This window comes from Carcharodon carcharias, chromosome 3 (genome assembly GCF_017639515.1).
Source record: "Carcharodon carcharias isolate sCarCar2 chromosome 3, sCarCar2.pri, whole genome shotgun sequence".
Lineage (NCBI taxonomy): Eukaryota > Metazoa > Chordata > Chondrichthyes > Lamniformes > Lamnidae > Carcharodon > Carcharodon carcharias.
Window position 1 is genome coordinate 9746324 of NC_054469.1, and position 14450 is coordinate 9760773.

A 14450-nucleotide genomic window follows, 5' to 3' on the forward strand; every position below is an offset into this window, starting at 1 on the left:
ACGCGTTAGTGGTATTCTCCACTAACAGGATGCTGTGTCAAGCCAAAACATCATTCTGCCTACCACACAAATGAGTTATGTGCTATATGAGTTTTAGTGCCGGTGTAATGCCAGGTATGTAGGCTCTTTATCCCAATGATTGGTGGATCGTATCTAACAACAGGTTCCTTCAGCTGTTCACGATAGGCAGAGTACTAACATTCTCAAATCAACCCATGCTTGCAAAACTCAGTACACAGTGTCCAATGTAAGATGGGATTCCATGATTGGACAACACTTACTGAACAATCTTGAGTGTGCTAAGAATTACACTAACAAACAACTTAAAATTATCAGTTGAGTTTGCAATGTGGCTCAGTCAAGCTATGCATACATTCATACATAGGGCCCTGTCCTCTGCAAACAGAAAGAATATGTCTAAGCATTGTGCCTTTTTCAAGTAAATAAAAACATGGAGACAACCGTTTCCAGAGGCATTCTCCATGGCAAAGCCCTGACCAGAGTCCACTTGCCAACCAATCAGCATCCTTTTCTCATGCAGTAAAATTGTTGTTCCCTTTGAAATTTAGTAATCTTGCATCTGTCCTGATGAGTGCAAGATGAAAAACATCAATAACATGTCTCCTTTGTTCAGCTACATTCAAGTTCTGTACTGCCAAGTGAATATTTGACAAATTCGTTTTAGTTTTTTGAGGATGTAACTAGTAGGGTAGATAAAGAAGAACCAGTAGATGTAGTATATTTGGATTTCTAAAAGGCATTCAATAAGATGCCACACAAAAGGTTAATATGCAAGAATGAACCCAGCTTCCAAGCAAATAAGCCATCTTGAATCGACCATCAAGATGATTTCCCAGCAGGTAGATCTAAGCCATCAATAGCAGCCTTCATTAAATTTTAATGACAGAGACATATTCACTGCACACAGACAGAACATACTCCATTCTTTTAGCCTCACCTTGCTGGTCTGCTCCCAGTACACCTTGGGAATGACAATAAATTTGAAGTGACTGAGATCTCGTGCACATCGCTCTGCATTACGGCCTTCATTCTCGAAGTCCAGTTCCTGGGCTAGCGTCCCCTTCAGGTCCTGTGGAGTATGGCATGTGCGGAAAAACATACAAGGCACTCGATACATTTCCGTATTAAACCAGTTTAATACTCTTAACAGTCGACTGGCACAGGAACAGAAGGTCTTTCAGTCTCTTTAGCCTGTTCTGCCATTCAAACAAATCGTTGCTGATTGTGGCGTTGCATCACTTCAATTAGCATTCAGTTAGTAATGTTTGCAATGTAATCTGAAGGTTTTGATCTGTTACTAACACAGTTCTTAACAGCCATTATTAATTACATTGTTAAATAATTTCCCTGTTGGTTTAGTGAATAAAGGTACAGCCTGCTGCAATGCTGGGCCAGGTAACCATGGGGGCAGGGGCAGTGGTGTGGTGGGGAGGCGTGCAGGTGTTAGGTTAATAAGAAAACACCAGAAGTCATACTTCCAATAAAGTGACCTCAGATGAAAAGTACATGTTTTTGATATTGGGGGAGGACAGGGTCTAGGCACAGCTATGATCTCCCACTATCAAACCTGCCAACACTGTTCAGATTCTATCACAAGGAACAGCCACTTGGGTCAGATGCTGAGAGCTACTGACAATCTCAGTGTAAATTAAGTGCCTTCAAAGGAGGGAGCAGATTCAAGATACAAAATGGACACTTTTATGGTAATTCTCATTTTCAGTGCTGTCCGCTGATCATTGCTACAAGAATTGGACTAATTATACATGGAAAGGTTAAAAATCCAAAGCTTAACTAAGAGACTTGTTCAGATACAACAGAGTACTCAGTGTACAAAGATATCACTGTTTTTAAAATAAACCTGTTATGCTAATAAAATACCATATACAGTGAGTGCAAAAGACACTAGATTATGGGATAGTTCAACAATAAAAGTTATCTGGAGCTGGGGGTGGTGGGGCTCAATTCTAAAATGCATCCATTCACATGAATAGCCATTTAGAGATAAATAGGTATGATTTGGTGGCGATTACTGAGATGTGGTTACAGGGAGAACAGGTTGGGGAGTTGAATATCCAAGGGTACTGAGTGTTTCGGAAGGATAGGCAGGAAGGAAAAGGAGGTGGTGTAGCTTTGTTGGTAAAGGAAGAGGTCAGTGCTATAGTGAGGAATGATATAGGCACTGGAGAGCAAGACATAGAGTCAGTCTGGGTAGAAATAAGAAATAACAAGGGAAAGAATTAACTGGTGGGAGTAATCTATAGGTCCCCAAACAGTACTTTAGCAGTAGGGCACAGTATAATCCAGGAAATACTGGGAACATGTAAGAAAGTCATGGCAATAATCATGGGTGATTTTAATATGCATATAGACTGGACTAATCAAATTGGCAAGGGTAACCTCGAGGAAGAGTTCATAGAGTGTATTAGAGATTGTTTCTTGGAGCAATATGTTGTGGAACCAACCAGGGAGCAGGCTTTTCTGGATTTGGTTTTGTGTCATGAGATGGGATTAATTAATGATCTCATAGTAAAGGATCCTCTAGGGAAGAGTGATCCCAGCATGCTGGAATTTCAAGTTCAGTTTGAGAGCGAGAAACTGGAGTCCCACACTAGTGTTCTGGAGTTAAACAAAGGTATGAGGGCAGATTTGGCCCTAGTGGACTGGGCAGGAAGACTACAAGGTAGGACAATTGATGAACAGTGGCAGATATTTAAGGAGATATTCAATTCCTCCCAAGTAAAATATATTCCTAAGAGGAAGAAAGATGGTAAGATTGGGAAAAAGCATCCATGGCTAAGCAAGGAAGTTAAAGATAACATAAAGGCAAAAACTAAGGTATACCAAATTGCAAAGGTCAGTGGCAGGCTGGAAGATTGAGAAACTTTTAAAAATCAACAAAAGGTGACCAAAAAAAAAATAAAAAGAGCAACGGTAAATTATGAAAGAAAACTAGCGCAAAATGTAAAAACTGATAGCAAAAGCTTCTACAAGTAGATAAAAGGAAAGAGAGTTGGTCCCTTGGAGGATGAGACTGTGGAGTTAATAGTGGGGAACAGAAATGGCAGAGGCGTTTAATCAATATTTTGCCTGTTTTCACAGTGGAGGACACTATTACCACCCCAATAGTAACAGGTAGTGCAGAGGGTATAGAGAAGGAGGAACTTAGAACAATCACCATCACTAGAGAAAAAGTACTGAGCAACTATTGGGATTAAAGGGTGACAAGTCCCCAGGACCTGATGGCCTACATCCCAGGGTGTTAAAGGAAGTGGCAGCGGAGAAAGTGGATACATTGGCTGTAATATTCCAAAATGCCCTGGATTCTGGAAGGGTTCCAATGGATTGGAAAAATGCTAACATAACACCCTTATTCAAAAAGGGGGGTGGAGGCAGAAAGCAGGAAACTATAGACCAGTTAGTTTAACGTCTGTCGTTGGGAAATTGTTGAAGTCCATTATTAAGGAAGTAGTAATGGGGTATTTGGAAAGTCAAAATGCAATCCATCAGAGTCAGCATGGTTTTATGAAGAGTAAATCGTGTTTGACTAATTTGCTAGAGTTCTTTGAAGATGTGACAAGCAAAGGTGCCACACAAAAGATTAATGCACAATATAAGATCACACGGAGTCAGGTTTAATATATTAGCTTGGATAGAGGATTGGCTAACCAACAGAAAGCAGAGAGTTGGGATAAATGGGTCTTTTACTGGATGGCAAGCTGTAACTAGTGGGGTGCCACAGGGTTCGGTCCTTGGGCCCCAACTATTTACAATTTATATTAATGACTTGGATTCAGGGATAGAAGGTACTTTAGCTAAATTTGCAGATGACACCAAAATAGGTGGGAAAATAAGTTGCAATCACAGAATCACAGTGCAGAAGAGGCCCTTCAGCCCATTGAGTCTGCACCAACACGCAAGAAACACCTGACCGACCGACCTAATCCCATTTACCAGCACTTGGCCCATAGCCTTGAATGTTATGACATGCCAAGTGCTCATGCAGGTACTTTTTAAAGGATGTGAGGCAACCCGCCTCCATCACCCTCCCAGGCAGTGCATTCCAGATCGTCACCACCCTCTCGGTAAAAAATTTTTCCTCACATCCCTCCTAAACCTCCTGCCCTTCACCTTGAACTTATGCCCTCTTGTGACTGACCCTTCAACTATGGTCCCTATCATGCTCCCTCTCCACCCTGTCCATGCCCCTCATAATCTTGTACACCTTGATCAGGTTGCCCCTCAGTCTTCTCTGCTCCAACGAAAACAACCCAAGTCTATCCAATCTCTCTTCATAACTTAAATGTTTCATCCTGGTGAATCTCCTCTGCACCCACTCCAGTGCAATCACATCCTTCCTATAATGTGGTGACCAGAACTGCACACAGTACTCCAGCTGTGACCTCACTAAAATTCTATACAACTCCAACATGACCTCCCTACTTTTGTAATCTATGCCTCGATTGATAAAGGCAAGTGTCCCATATGCCTTTTTCACCACCCCACTAACATGCCCCTCCGCCTTCAGAGATCTATGGACACAAACGCCAAGATCCCTTTGTTCCTCAGAACTTCCTAGTGTCATGCCGTTCATTGAATACTTCTTTGTCAAATTATTCCTTCCAAAGTGTATCACCTCACACTTTTCAGGGTTAGATTCCATCTGCCACTTATCTGCCCATTTGACCATCCCGTCTATATCTTCCTGTAGCCCAAGACACTCAACCTCACTGTTAACCACCCGGCCAAGAAGAAATAAAAAATTTACAAATGGATATGGACAGGTTAGGTGAATGGGCCAAAATTTGGCAGATGTAGTTTAACGTGGATAAGTGTAAGGTTATCCATTTTGGTCGGAAGAATAAAAAGGTGACATTATTTAAATGGAGAGAAAACTTCAGAATGCTTCAGTGCAGAGGGATCTGGGTGTTCTCGTGCATGAAGCGCTGAAAGCTAGTATGCAGGTACAGCAGGTAATATGTAAGGCTAATGGAATTTTGACACTTATTGCTAAAGGAATAGAGTATAAAGATAGGGAAGTGTTGTTGCAACTGTACAAGGCATTGGTGAGACTGCACCTGGAGTACTGTCCACAGTTTTGGTCCCCTTACTTGAGGAAGGATGTAGTTGCATTGGAGGCGGTTCAGAGGAGGTTCACTAGATTGATTCCAGAGATGCGGGGCTTGTCTTAGAGATTGAGCAGTTTAGGCCTATACTCGCTAGAGTTTAGGAGGATGAGGAGATCTAATTGAGGTATATAAGATGCTAAAGGGGATAGACAAAGTTGTTTCCCTTGTGGGGCATTCTAGAACGAGAGGCTATAGTTTTAGGCTAAGGGGTGGTTGATTTTATTCAGAGATGAGGAGGAATTACTTTTCTCAAAGGGTCGTGAATCTGTAGAATTCACTACCTCAGAGTGCAGTGGATGCCAGGACGCTGAATAAATTTAAGGAGGAGATAGATTTTTAATTAGTAACGGGTTGAAAGGTTATAGTGAGGGGGTGGGAAATTGGAGTTGAGGCCAGAATGAGATCAGCCATGATCGTATTGAATGGCGGGGCAGACTTGAGGGGCTGAATTACCTACTCCTGCTCCTAGTTCTTATGTTCTTAGCCAGTAGATGCTAAATGTGACCTTGCAAATTTGAGATTTGATTATTCAACAGCAACATGCCTTCTTATGCTTTCAACATTATCATTACAGGGTATGGTAGCATAGAGGCTACATGACTAGACGAGTAATCCAAAGGCCTGGATTAATAATCTAGAATCATGACTTCAATCTATATCATGGCAGTTAAATTTAATTAATTAAATAAAAGGGCAACATCAATAGTAGTAATCAGAAACTACCAGATTGTCATTAAAAACCCATCTGGTTCACTAACATCCTTTAGGGAAGGAAATTTACTGTCCTTTCCCGGCCTGGCCTAAATAGAAATAGGAGCAGGAGTAGACCATTCGGTTCGTTGAGCCTGCCCTGCCATTCAAACAGATCATGGCCGATCATCTACCTCTTACGCCATTTTTCCCACTATTCTCACATCCCTTGATGTCATTAGCGTGCAAAAAGCTATCGGTTTCTGTCTTGAACATACTCAATGACTGAACTTCCACAGCCCTTTGGGGTAGAGAGTTTGGTCTCTGAATTTTTGTTTCAGATTTCCAGTGCCTGCAGTATTATATGAGATGAATAAAGGGCCAAGGATTGCCATTATTTAAGAAGGATCATCAACAAGAGTCATCAACTCGCCAAGAGAGTGATGTGAGATCTCAGAAGAATTTATTTATGCAGAGGCCACTGGAGCAAGGAATGTTTTGCAACAGGGAGCAACTGAGTCAAAAAAAACTATTGCATATTATGTGACTCCAGATGCACACTAATGTGATTAGCTGTTAACTGCCCTCTGAATTAGCTTAGCAAATCATTCAGTTGTCTCAAGGGCAATTGGGGATGGGCAATAAAAGCTGGCCTTGCCAGCAATGCCTACGTGCTGTGAAAGAATAAAAAACAGTAAAATACCCCAAGGCACTTCACTGGAGCATTAACTCATTTGTTTAGGTAGTACCAGGTTTGAGGCAGCTGTGTCAGACGTAACTCAGCTGGTGGCACTCACTACTGAGTTCAATGATCACGGATTTGGATTCTACTCCAGAGACCTGAGCGCATATAGTCCAGACTAATGATCCAATGCAGTACTGAAGGAGTATTGTTGGGTATGTAATCTTTCAGATGCCCTCTGAGGTGGTCAAAAACGATCCCATGGCACCATGCTGCAGAAGAGCTGGGGAGTTCTCTGCGTTGTCCTGGCAGGAATTTATTTCAGACATCACGAAGAAACAGATTACCTGGTCATTATCCCATTGCTGTTTGTGGGACCTTGCTGTGTACAAATTGACTGTCGCATTTCCTACATTACATCAGTGACTACACTTCAGGAGTACTCCTCCATCACCTCCTACACCTTAACCCCCTCCCACAGCACCTTCCCATGCAACCACAGAAGGTGCAACACCTGCCTCTTTACTTCCCCTCTCCTCACCGTCCAAGGACCCAAACATTCCTTTCAAGTGAAGCAACATTTCACTTCCACTTCCCTCAATTTGGTCTACTGCATTCGCTGCTCCCAATGCGGTTTCCTCTACATTGGAGAAACCAAACGCAGACTGGGTGTCCGCTTTGCAGAACACCTTCTGTCTGTCCGCAAGCATGACCCAGACCTCCCTGTCGCTTGCCATTTCAACACTCCACCCTGCTCTCATGCCCACATGTCCATCCTTGGCCTGCTGCATTGTTCCAACGAAGCTCAACGCAAACTGGAGGAACAGCATCTCATCTTCTGACTAGGCACTTTACAGACTTCTGGACTGAACATTGAGTTCAACAATTTTAGATCATGAACTCTCTCCTCTATCCCCCACCCCCTTTCCGATCCCCCTTTTTTCCCAATAATTTATATAGATTTTTCTTTTCCCACCTATTTCCTTTATTTTTAAATGTATTTCCATCCATTGTTTTATCTCTACCTTTTAGCCTATCTCAATCCCTTCCCTTCACCCCACCCCCACTTGGGCTATCTGTACCTTGCTCGTCCTGCTTTCTACCCTTAATTAGCACATTCCTTAGATAATATCACCACCTTCAACACCTCTTTGTCCTTTTGTCTATGACATCTTTTAGCTACCTCCACCTATCACTGGCCCTCTATCCAGCTCTACTTGTCCCACCACCCCCCCCCCTTAAACTAGCTTATATTTCACCTCTTTTCTATTTTTCCTTAGTCCTGTTGAAGAGTCATACGGACTCAAAACGTTAACTGTGTTCCTCTCCGCAGATGCTGTCAGACCTGTTGAGATTTTCCAGGTATTTTTATTTTTGTTTCAAGAGTATTTCATTGGTTGTAAAATACTTTGAGATGGACTGAAGTTGAGAAATGCAAGTTCTTTTTTTTTTAAATTCATTCATGGGATGTGGGCTTCGCTGGCTGAGCCAGCATTTATTGCCCATCCCTAGTTGCCCTTGAGAAGGTGGTAGTGAGCTGCCTTCTTGAACCGCTGCAGTCCATGTGGTGTAGGTACACCCATAGTGCTGTTAGGGAGGGAGTTCCAGGATTTTGACCCAGAGATAGTGGAGGAACGGCGATATATTTCCAAGTCAGGATGGTGAGTGAGTGACTTGGAGTGGAACTTCCAAGTGGTGGTGTTCCCATCTATCTGCTGCCCTTGTCCTTCTAGGCGGTAGTGGTTGTGGGTTTGGAAATTGCTGTCTAAGAAGCCTTGGTGAATTCCTGCAGTGCATCTTGTGATGGTACACACTGCTGTTACTGTGTGTCAGTGATGGAGGGAGTGAATGTTTGTGTATGTGGTGCAAATCAAATGGGCTGCTTTGTCCTGGACAATGTCCAGCTTCTTCAATGTTGTAGGAGCTGCACTCATCCAGGCAAGCAGGGAGTAGATGGTGGATAGGCTTTGGGGAGTCAGGAGGCAAGTTACTCGTTGCACAATTCCTAGCCTCTAACCTGCTCTTGTAGCCACAGTATTTATATGGCTAGTCCAGTTCAGTTTCTGGTCAACTGTAACCCACGGGGTGTTGATGGTGGGGGATTTAGTGATGGTAATGCCATTGAACATCAAGAGGTGATGGTTAGATTCTCTCTTGTTGGAGATGGTCATTGCCTGACACTTGTGTGGTGCGAATGTTACTTGCCACTTGTCAGCACAAGCCTGGATATTGTCCAGGTCTTGCTGCATTTGGACATGGACTGCTTCAGTATCTGTGGAGTTGTGAATGGTGCTGAACATTGTGCAATCATCAGTGAACATCCCCACTTCTGACATTATGGTGGAAGGAAGATCATTGATGAAGCAGCTGAAGATGGTTGGGCCGAGGACACTACCCTGAGGAACTCCTGCAGTGATGTCCTGGAGCTGAGATGACTGACCTCCAACAACCACAACCATCTTCCTTTGTGCTAGGTATGACTCCAACCAGCAGAGACTTTTCCCCCTGATTCCTACTGACTCCAGTTTTGCTAGGGCTCCTTGATGCCACACTCATCAAATGCTGCCTTGATGTCAAGGGCAGTCACTCTCACCTCACCTTGGGAGTTCAGCTCTTTTGTCCATGTTTGAACCAAGGCTGATCAATTGATCTAAATAAGTTTTGAAGAATACTGATTTCAAGACGAGTGATACATGTTTGCACTATGCTGGAATTTGCAGTCTGGAAACAAACGGCAACTTAAGATGCTGCCTGTTTTGAGGTGGTTAAAACAGCCAGAGTCTGAAATAAGGACCTGTCCAAAGACTGTTCTATCTGATCCATATACATCCCTTGGGAAGAGATATTACTCAAGTGATTGGGAAACAAATGGATCGACTGCCTCTCTTTCATTTCTCTTTTTTAAAAAACCTTACACCATCAAGGACATTGATTGTAATAAATACTGCTGTATGATCTAGAAGGTAACATTCTACAATCAACATTCCAACCCTTCCATTAGGACAGGGGACACTTACCTGAAGGACCCAGCGGAATGCAAACTTTGGATGCATCAACTGAACTAGACCCAAGAGAAACTCCAGTGTCATAATGTCTCCATCGAATCGATCCCGTAGATCAATGAACTGCACCTGGAGCAAGAGGAGGAGTTAAAATGCAATTGAACTGTAAGTTTACAAGCAGAGTTAAGAAAGAAGTTAGCCTCTTGAGTCAGAAGGACATAGGTTCAAGTTCCACTGCAGCACAAACAAAAATCAAGACTGTCACTTCAATGCAATACTGAGGGAGTGATCTACTGCCAAGGTACTGTCTTTCAGATGGGACGTTAAACAGAGACCCCATCTGTCCTCTCAGATGGATGGAAAAGATCCCATGGTCACTATTTTGAGGAAGAGTAGGGGAGTTATCCCCAGTGTCCTGGCTAATCAACGTCACAAACAGATTATCTGGACATTGCAGTTTGTGGGAGCTTGCTGTGCATAAATTGGCAGCTCCATTTCCTAGGTTACAACAGTGACTACATTTCAAAACTACTTCATTTGCTGTAAAGTGCTTTGAGATTTCCGGTGATCATGGAAGGGGCTATACAAATGCAAGTCTTCTGTGCTTAGCGTGTCCCACACTTCAAGTGTGCCTGTTGTGTAAAAATTGCTTGCAGCAAAAATCACATGCAGCAAAACAACTTCCCTGGGCACATCTCACCATGCTGCCAGCTGGAATTTCTGCCCACCACTTGTGATCTCTGTGATCTTTCCCTGTGTAACATACAATGATCTTGCACCACATCCTGCAGCTCATCATTAGCATCACCACTGAGATTTGCTAATGCAATTTTATGAACAGAAATAAATGGAAAAGTTCAGCAGATCAGATCAACATCTGAAAGGTGGCTGTGGCCATTAGTGGGAGTGGAGGAGGTAGAGGTTTGCAGGAATGCAAAGGGGGAGAAAGGCAAAGCTTGTTTGGTACTGAGCTTGCATTTCAAAGGAACTACCCATTGGCCATGAAGCGCTTTGGGACATCCCAAGCTTGACTCATAGACGTTTACAGCACAGGAGGAGGCCATTTAGCCCATCGTGTCTACACCGGTCAACAAAGATCTGACTACACTAATCCCATTTTCCAGCACTTGGCCCATAGCCCTGGAGGCTATGGCAAGTGAATATCTAAATACTTCTTCAACATTCTGACTCAACCACCCTTTCAGGCAGTGAGTTCCAGACTCCCACCACCCTCTGGGTGAAAAGATTTCTCCCCAACTCCCTTCTTAGCCTTTTATCTCTTACTTTGAATCTATGCCCCCAGTTATTGACCCCTCCACTAATGGAAAAAGTGTCTTCCCATCCACCCTATCTATGCCCAGCAATCTTATATACCTCTATTAGGTACCCTCTCAATCTTCGCTGCTCCAAAGAAAACAACCCCAGCCTATCCAATCTTTTCTCATAGCTCAGGCCCTCCAGCCCAGGCAGCATCCTGGTAAATCTCCTCTGCATCCGCTCTAATACAATCACATCTTTCCTGTAATGTGGTGACCAGAGCTGCATGCAATACTTCAGTTGTGGGCTAATCAGCGTTTTATACAGTTCCAGCATAACCCTCCTGCTCTTGTATTTTTTGCCTCAGCTAATAAAGGCAAGTATGCCATATGCCTTCTTTACCACCTCATCTACCTGCCCTGCTACCTTCAGGGATCTGTGGATATGCACACCGGGGTTTTTCTGATCTTCAGTACTTTCCAGGGTCCTACCATTCATAGTGTAATCCCTTGCCTTGTTAGCCCTCCCCAAGTGCATTACCTCACACTTTTATGGGATGAATTCCATTTGTCACTGCTCTGCCCAACTGACCAGGCCATTGATATCATCATGCAGTTTATGGCTATCCTCCTCACTATTTACCACCCTACCAATTTTCATGTCATCTGCATACTTCTTGATCATACCCCCTACATTTAAGTCCAAATCATTTCTGTATGCCAGAAACAGCAAGGGCCCCAGCACTGAACCCGTGGAACCCCACTGGAAACAGACTTCCAGTCACAGAAGCATCCTTCTACCATCGCCCTCTGCTTCCTGCCTCTCAGCCAATTTTGGATCCAACATGCTACTTTGCCTTGGATCCCATGGGCTCTTACTTTCTTAACCAGTCTGCCATGAGGGACCTTATCAAAAGCCTTGCTAAGTCCATGTAGACCACATCAAATGCATTACCCTCATCAACATTCCTGGTTACCTCCTCAAAACATTTGGTCGAATTTGTCAAACACGACCTTCCCTTAACAAATCCGCGCTGACTATCCCTGATTAATCCGTGTCTCTCCAAGTATAGATATATTCTGTCCCTCAGAATTCTTCCTATTAACTTCCCCACCACCAAGGTTAGACTGACTGGCTGTAATTTCCTGGTCTATCCCCTTCTCCCTTTTTTAATAATGGGACAACGTTAGTAGTCTTCCATTCCTCTGGCACCTCACCTGTGGCCAGAGAGAATTGAATATTACTGCCAGGGCCCTTGATATCTCTTCCCTTGCCTCCCTCAACAGCCTGGGATACATCTCATCCGGCCCTACAGATTTATCCACTTTTAAGGCTGCTAAACCTGCTTGCACCTCCTCTCTCTCTATGTTAATTTCCTTAATATTTCACAGTCCTCCACCATGAAGTCTATACCTGCGTCGTCCTTTTCTATTGTGAAGACCGACGCAAAGTATTCATTGAGGACTGTACCCACATCTTCCGGGTCCACACGCACATTATCTCTGTGGTCCCTAATTGGCCCTATTCTTTCCTTAGTTATTCTCTTGCTCCTTATATATTTAAAAAACGCCTTTGGGTTTTCCTTTATTCTATCCACCAATGATTTCTCATGCACTCTCTTAGCTTTCCTAATTTCCTTTTTGTTACCCCCTGCACTTTTTATACTCCTCTAGGGACTCTGCAGTATTGAGCCCATAGTATCTGGCATAAGCTTCTCTTTTTTTCTTAACCATAACCTTTATGTCCCTTGACGTCCAGCGTTCTCCGGACTTTGTCCCCCACTTTGTCTTTATGAGAACATATTCGCCCTGTACTCTCACTATTTCCTCCTCGAATGCCTCCCACTGCTCTGACACAGTTTTATCTGCAAGTAGCTGCTCCCTTTCCACTTGGGCGAAATCGTATCTCTTCTTAGCAAAATTAGCCTTTCTCAGTTTAGAACTTTTATTCCCGGCCCAACCTTAGTCTTTTCCAAAACTATCCGAAATCTGAGTTATGGTCACTATCTCTAAATTGCTCCTCTACTGATACGCCTTCCACCTGCCTGGGCTCACTACCGAATATTAGGTCCAGAATTGCCCCCTCCCTTGTTGGGTTTTCTACGTACTGGCTAAAAATGTTTTCCTGGATGCAACTTAAGAATTTTGCTCCCTCCCTACCTTGCACACTAAAACTATCCCAGTTAATGTTTAGAAGTTAAAATCCCCAACAAATACAGCCTTGTAATTCTCTGAAATTTGATTACATATTTGATCCTCTATCTCTCCCTGACTATTTGGGGGCCTATAGTACACAGTGTGTTTGCCCCTTTTGTGTTTTTTTACTTCTACCCATATGGCCTCATTTGATGATCCTTCCAAGATATCATCCCTTCTCACTGCAATAATCGATTCCTTGATCAATATTGTGACACCCCACCCCCCATCTCATCTGAATACCCTATAAGCAGGAATGTTGAGCTGCCAATCCTGCCCCTCTTTTAACTAAGTCTTGGTTATAGCTATATCATACTCCCACGTGCCTATCTGTGCTCTCAGCTCATCTACCTTATTCCTCAGGCTCCTTGCATTAAAATATATCCCATTTAGCATTGCTAAACTCACTTATTTCTTAGAGCTTATGCTTCCTCTGCCTTCCAGACTCACTTACTAGCGTTTTAGCTTCTAATTCCATCTCAGCTTCTCTCCCTTCTGAACTACTTTTCAGGATCCCATCCCCCGCCAATTTAGTTTAAATCCATCACAACTGCATTCGCAAACTTCCCCACGAGGATGTTGGTCCCGTTCTTGTTCAGACGTAACCTGTCCAACTTGTACAGGTCCCACTTCCCCAAGAAATGGTCCCAATGCCCCAGGAATCTAAAGCCTTCCCTCCTGCACCATGTCTCCAGCCACATATTCATCTGCTCTACCCTTCTGTTCCCATACTCACTACTGAATGGCATCGGGAGTAATCTGGAGATTACTAGATTTGAAGTACTGCTTTTCAATTTCCTACCTAACTCCCTAAAGTCTGCTTGCAGGACCTCATTTCTCTTTCTTCCTGAGTCATGGTCCCAACATAGACCATGACCTCTGGCTGTTTACCCTCCCCCTTCAGAATGCCCTGCAGCTGTTCCATGACATCCTTGACCCTGGAGGCAGCATACCATCCTGGAGTCACGTCTACGGCCGCAGACGCACCTGTCTACTCCCCTCGATAACGAATTCCCTACCACTATTACCCATCCACACTTCTTCCTCCTCCACCCCACCCCTCGGGCAGCTGGACCACCCACAGTGCCATGACCTTGGCTCTGGCTGGCCTCCATAGAGGAACCGTCACTCTTACCGTTTTCCAAGGCTGAAAAACAGTTTGCGAGTGAGATGCATTCAGGGGATTTCCTCACTATCTGCCTGGTCCCCATTCCCTCTCTGCTTGCACTTTCTTAAGCTGTAGGGTGACCATGTCCTGAAACGTGCTATCCATGAACCTCTCAGCCTCGTGAATGCACCGTAGCGCCCCGAGCTGCCGCTCAAGCTCCAAAGCCCAGAGCTCCAGTTGCTCCAGTCGGAGGCACCTCCTGCACAGATGGTCATCCAGACTGCCAGGAACATCTAGGATTTCCCACATAGCGCAGGATGTGCAAATCACCAGACTGAGCTCCCCAGACATATCTTAACTGAACAGAAT

The 14450-nt window shown here is 43.9% G+C and overlaps 1 protein-coding gene across 2 annotated transcripts in view; it reads right to left on the reverse strand.

Annotated features, from left to right (window-relative positions):
* The window catches only part of adck5 (aarF domain containing kinase 5), a 92200-nt gene that overhangs the window by 18385 nt on the left and 59365 nt on the right, over positions 1-14450 (reverse strand). For both annotated transcript variants that reach the window (XR_005942594.1, XM_041183755.1), the window contains exons 7-8: positions 9537-9650; positions 959-1090 (exon numbers count right to left, since the gene is read on the reverse strand). Coding sequence is in view for 1 of the 2 variants with exons in the window: in XM_041183755.1 (XP_041039689.1) it covers positions 959-1090; positions 9537-9650 (246 nt within the window). In the remaining variant the exon portion in view is untranslated. The remainder of the gene's footprint in view (positions 1-958; positions 1091-9536; positions 9651-14450) is intronic.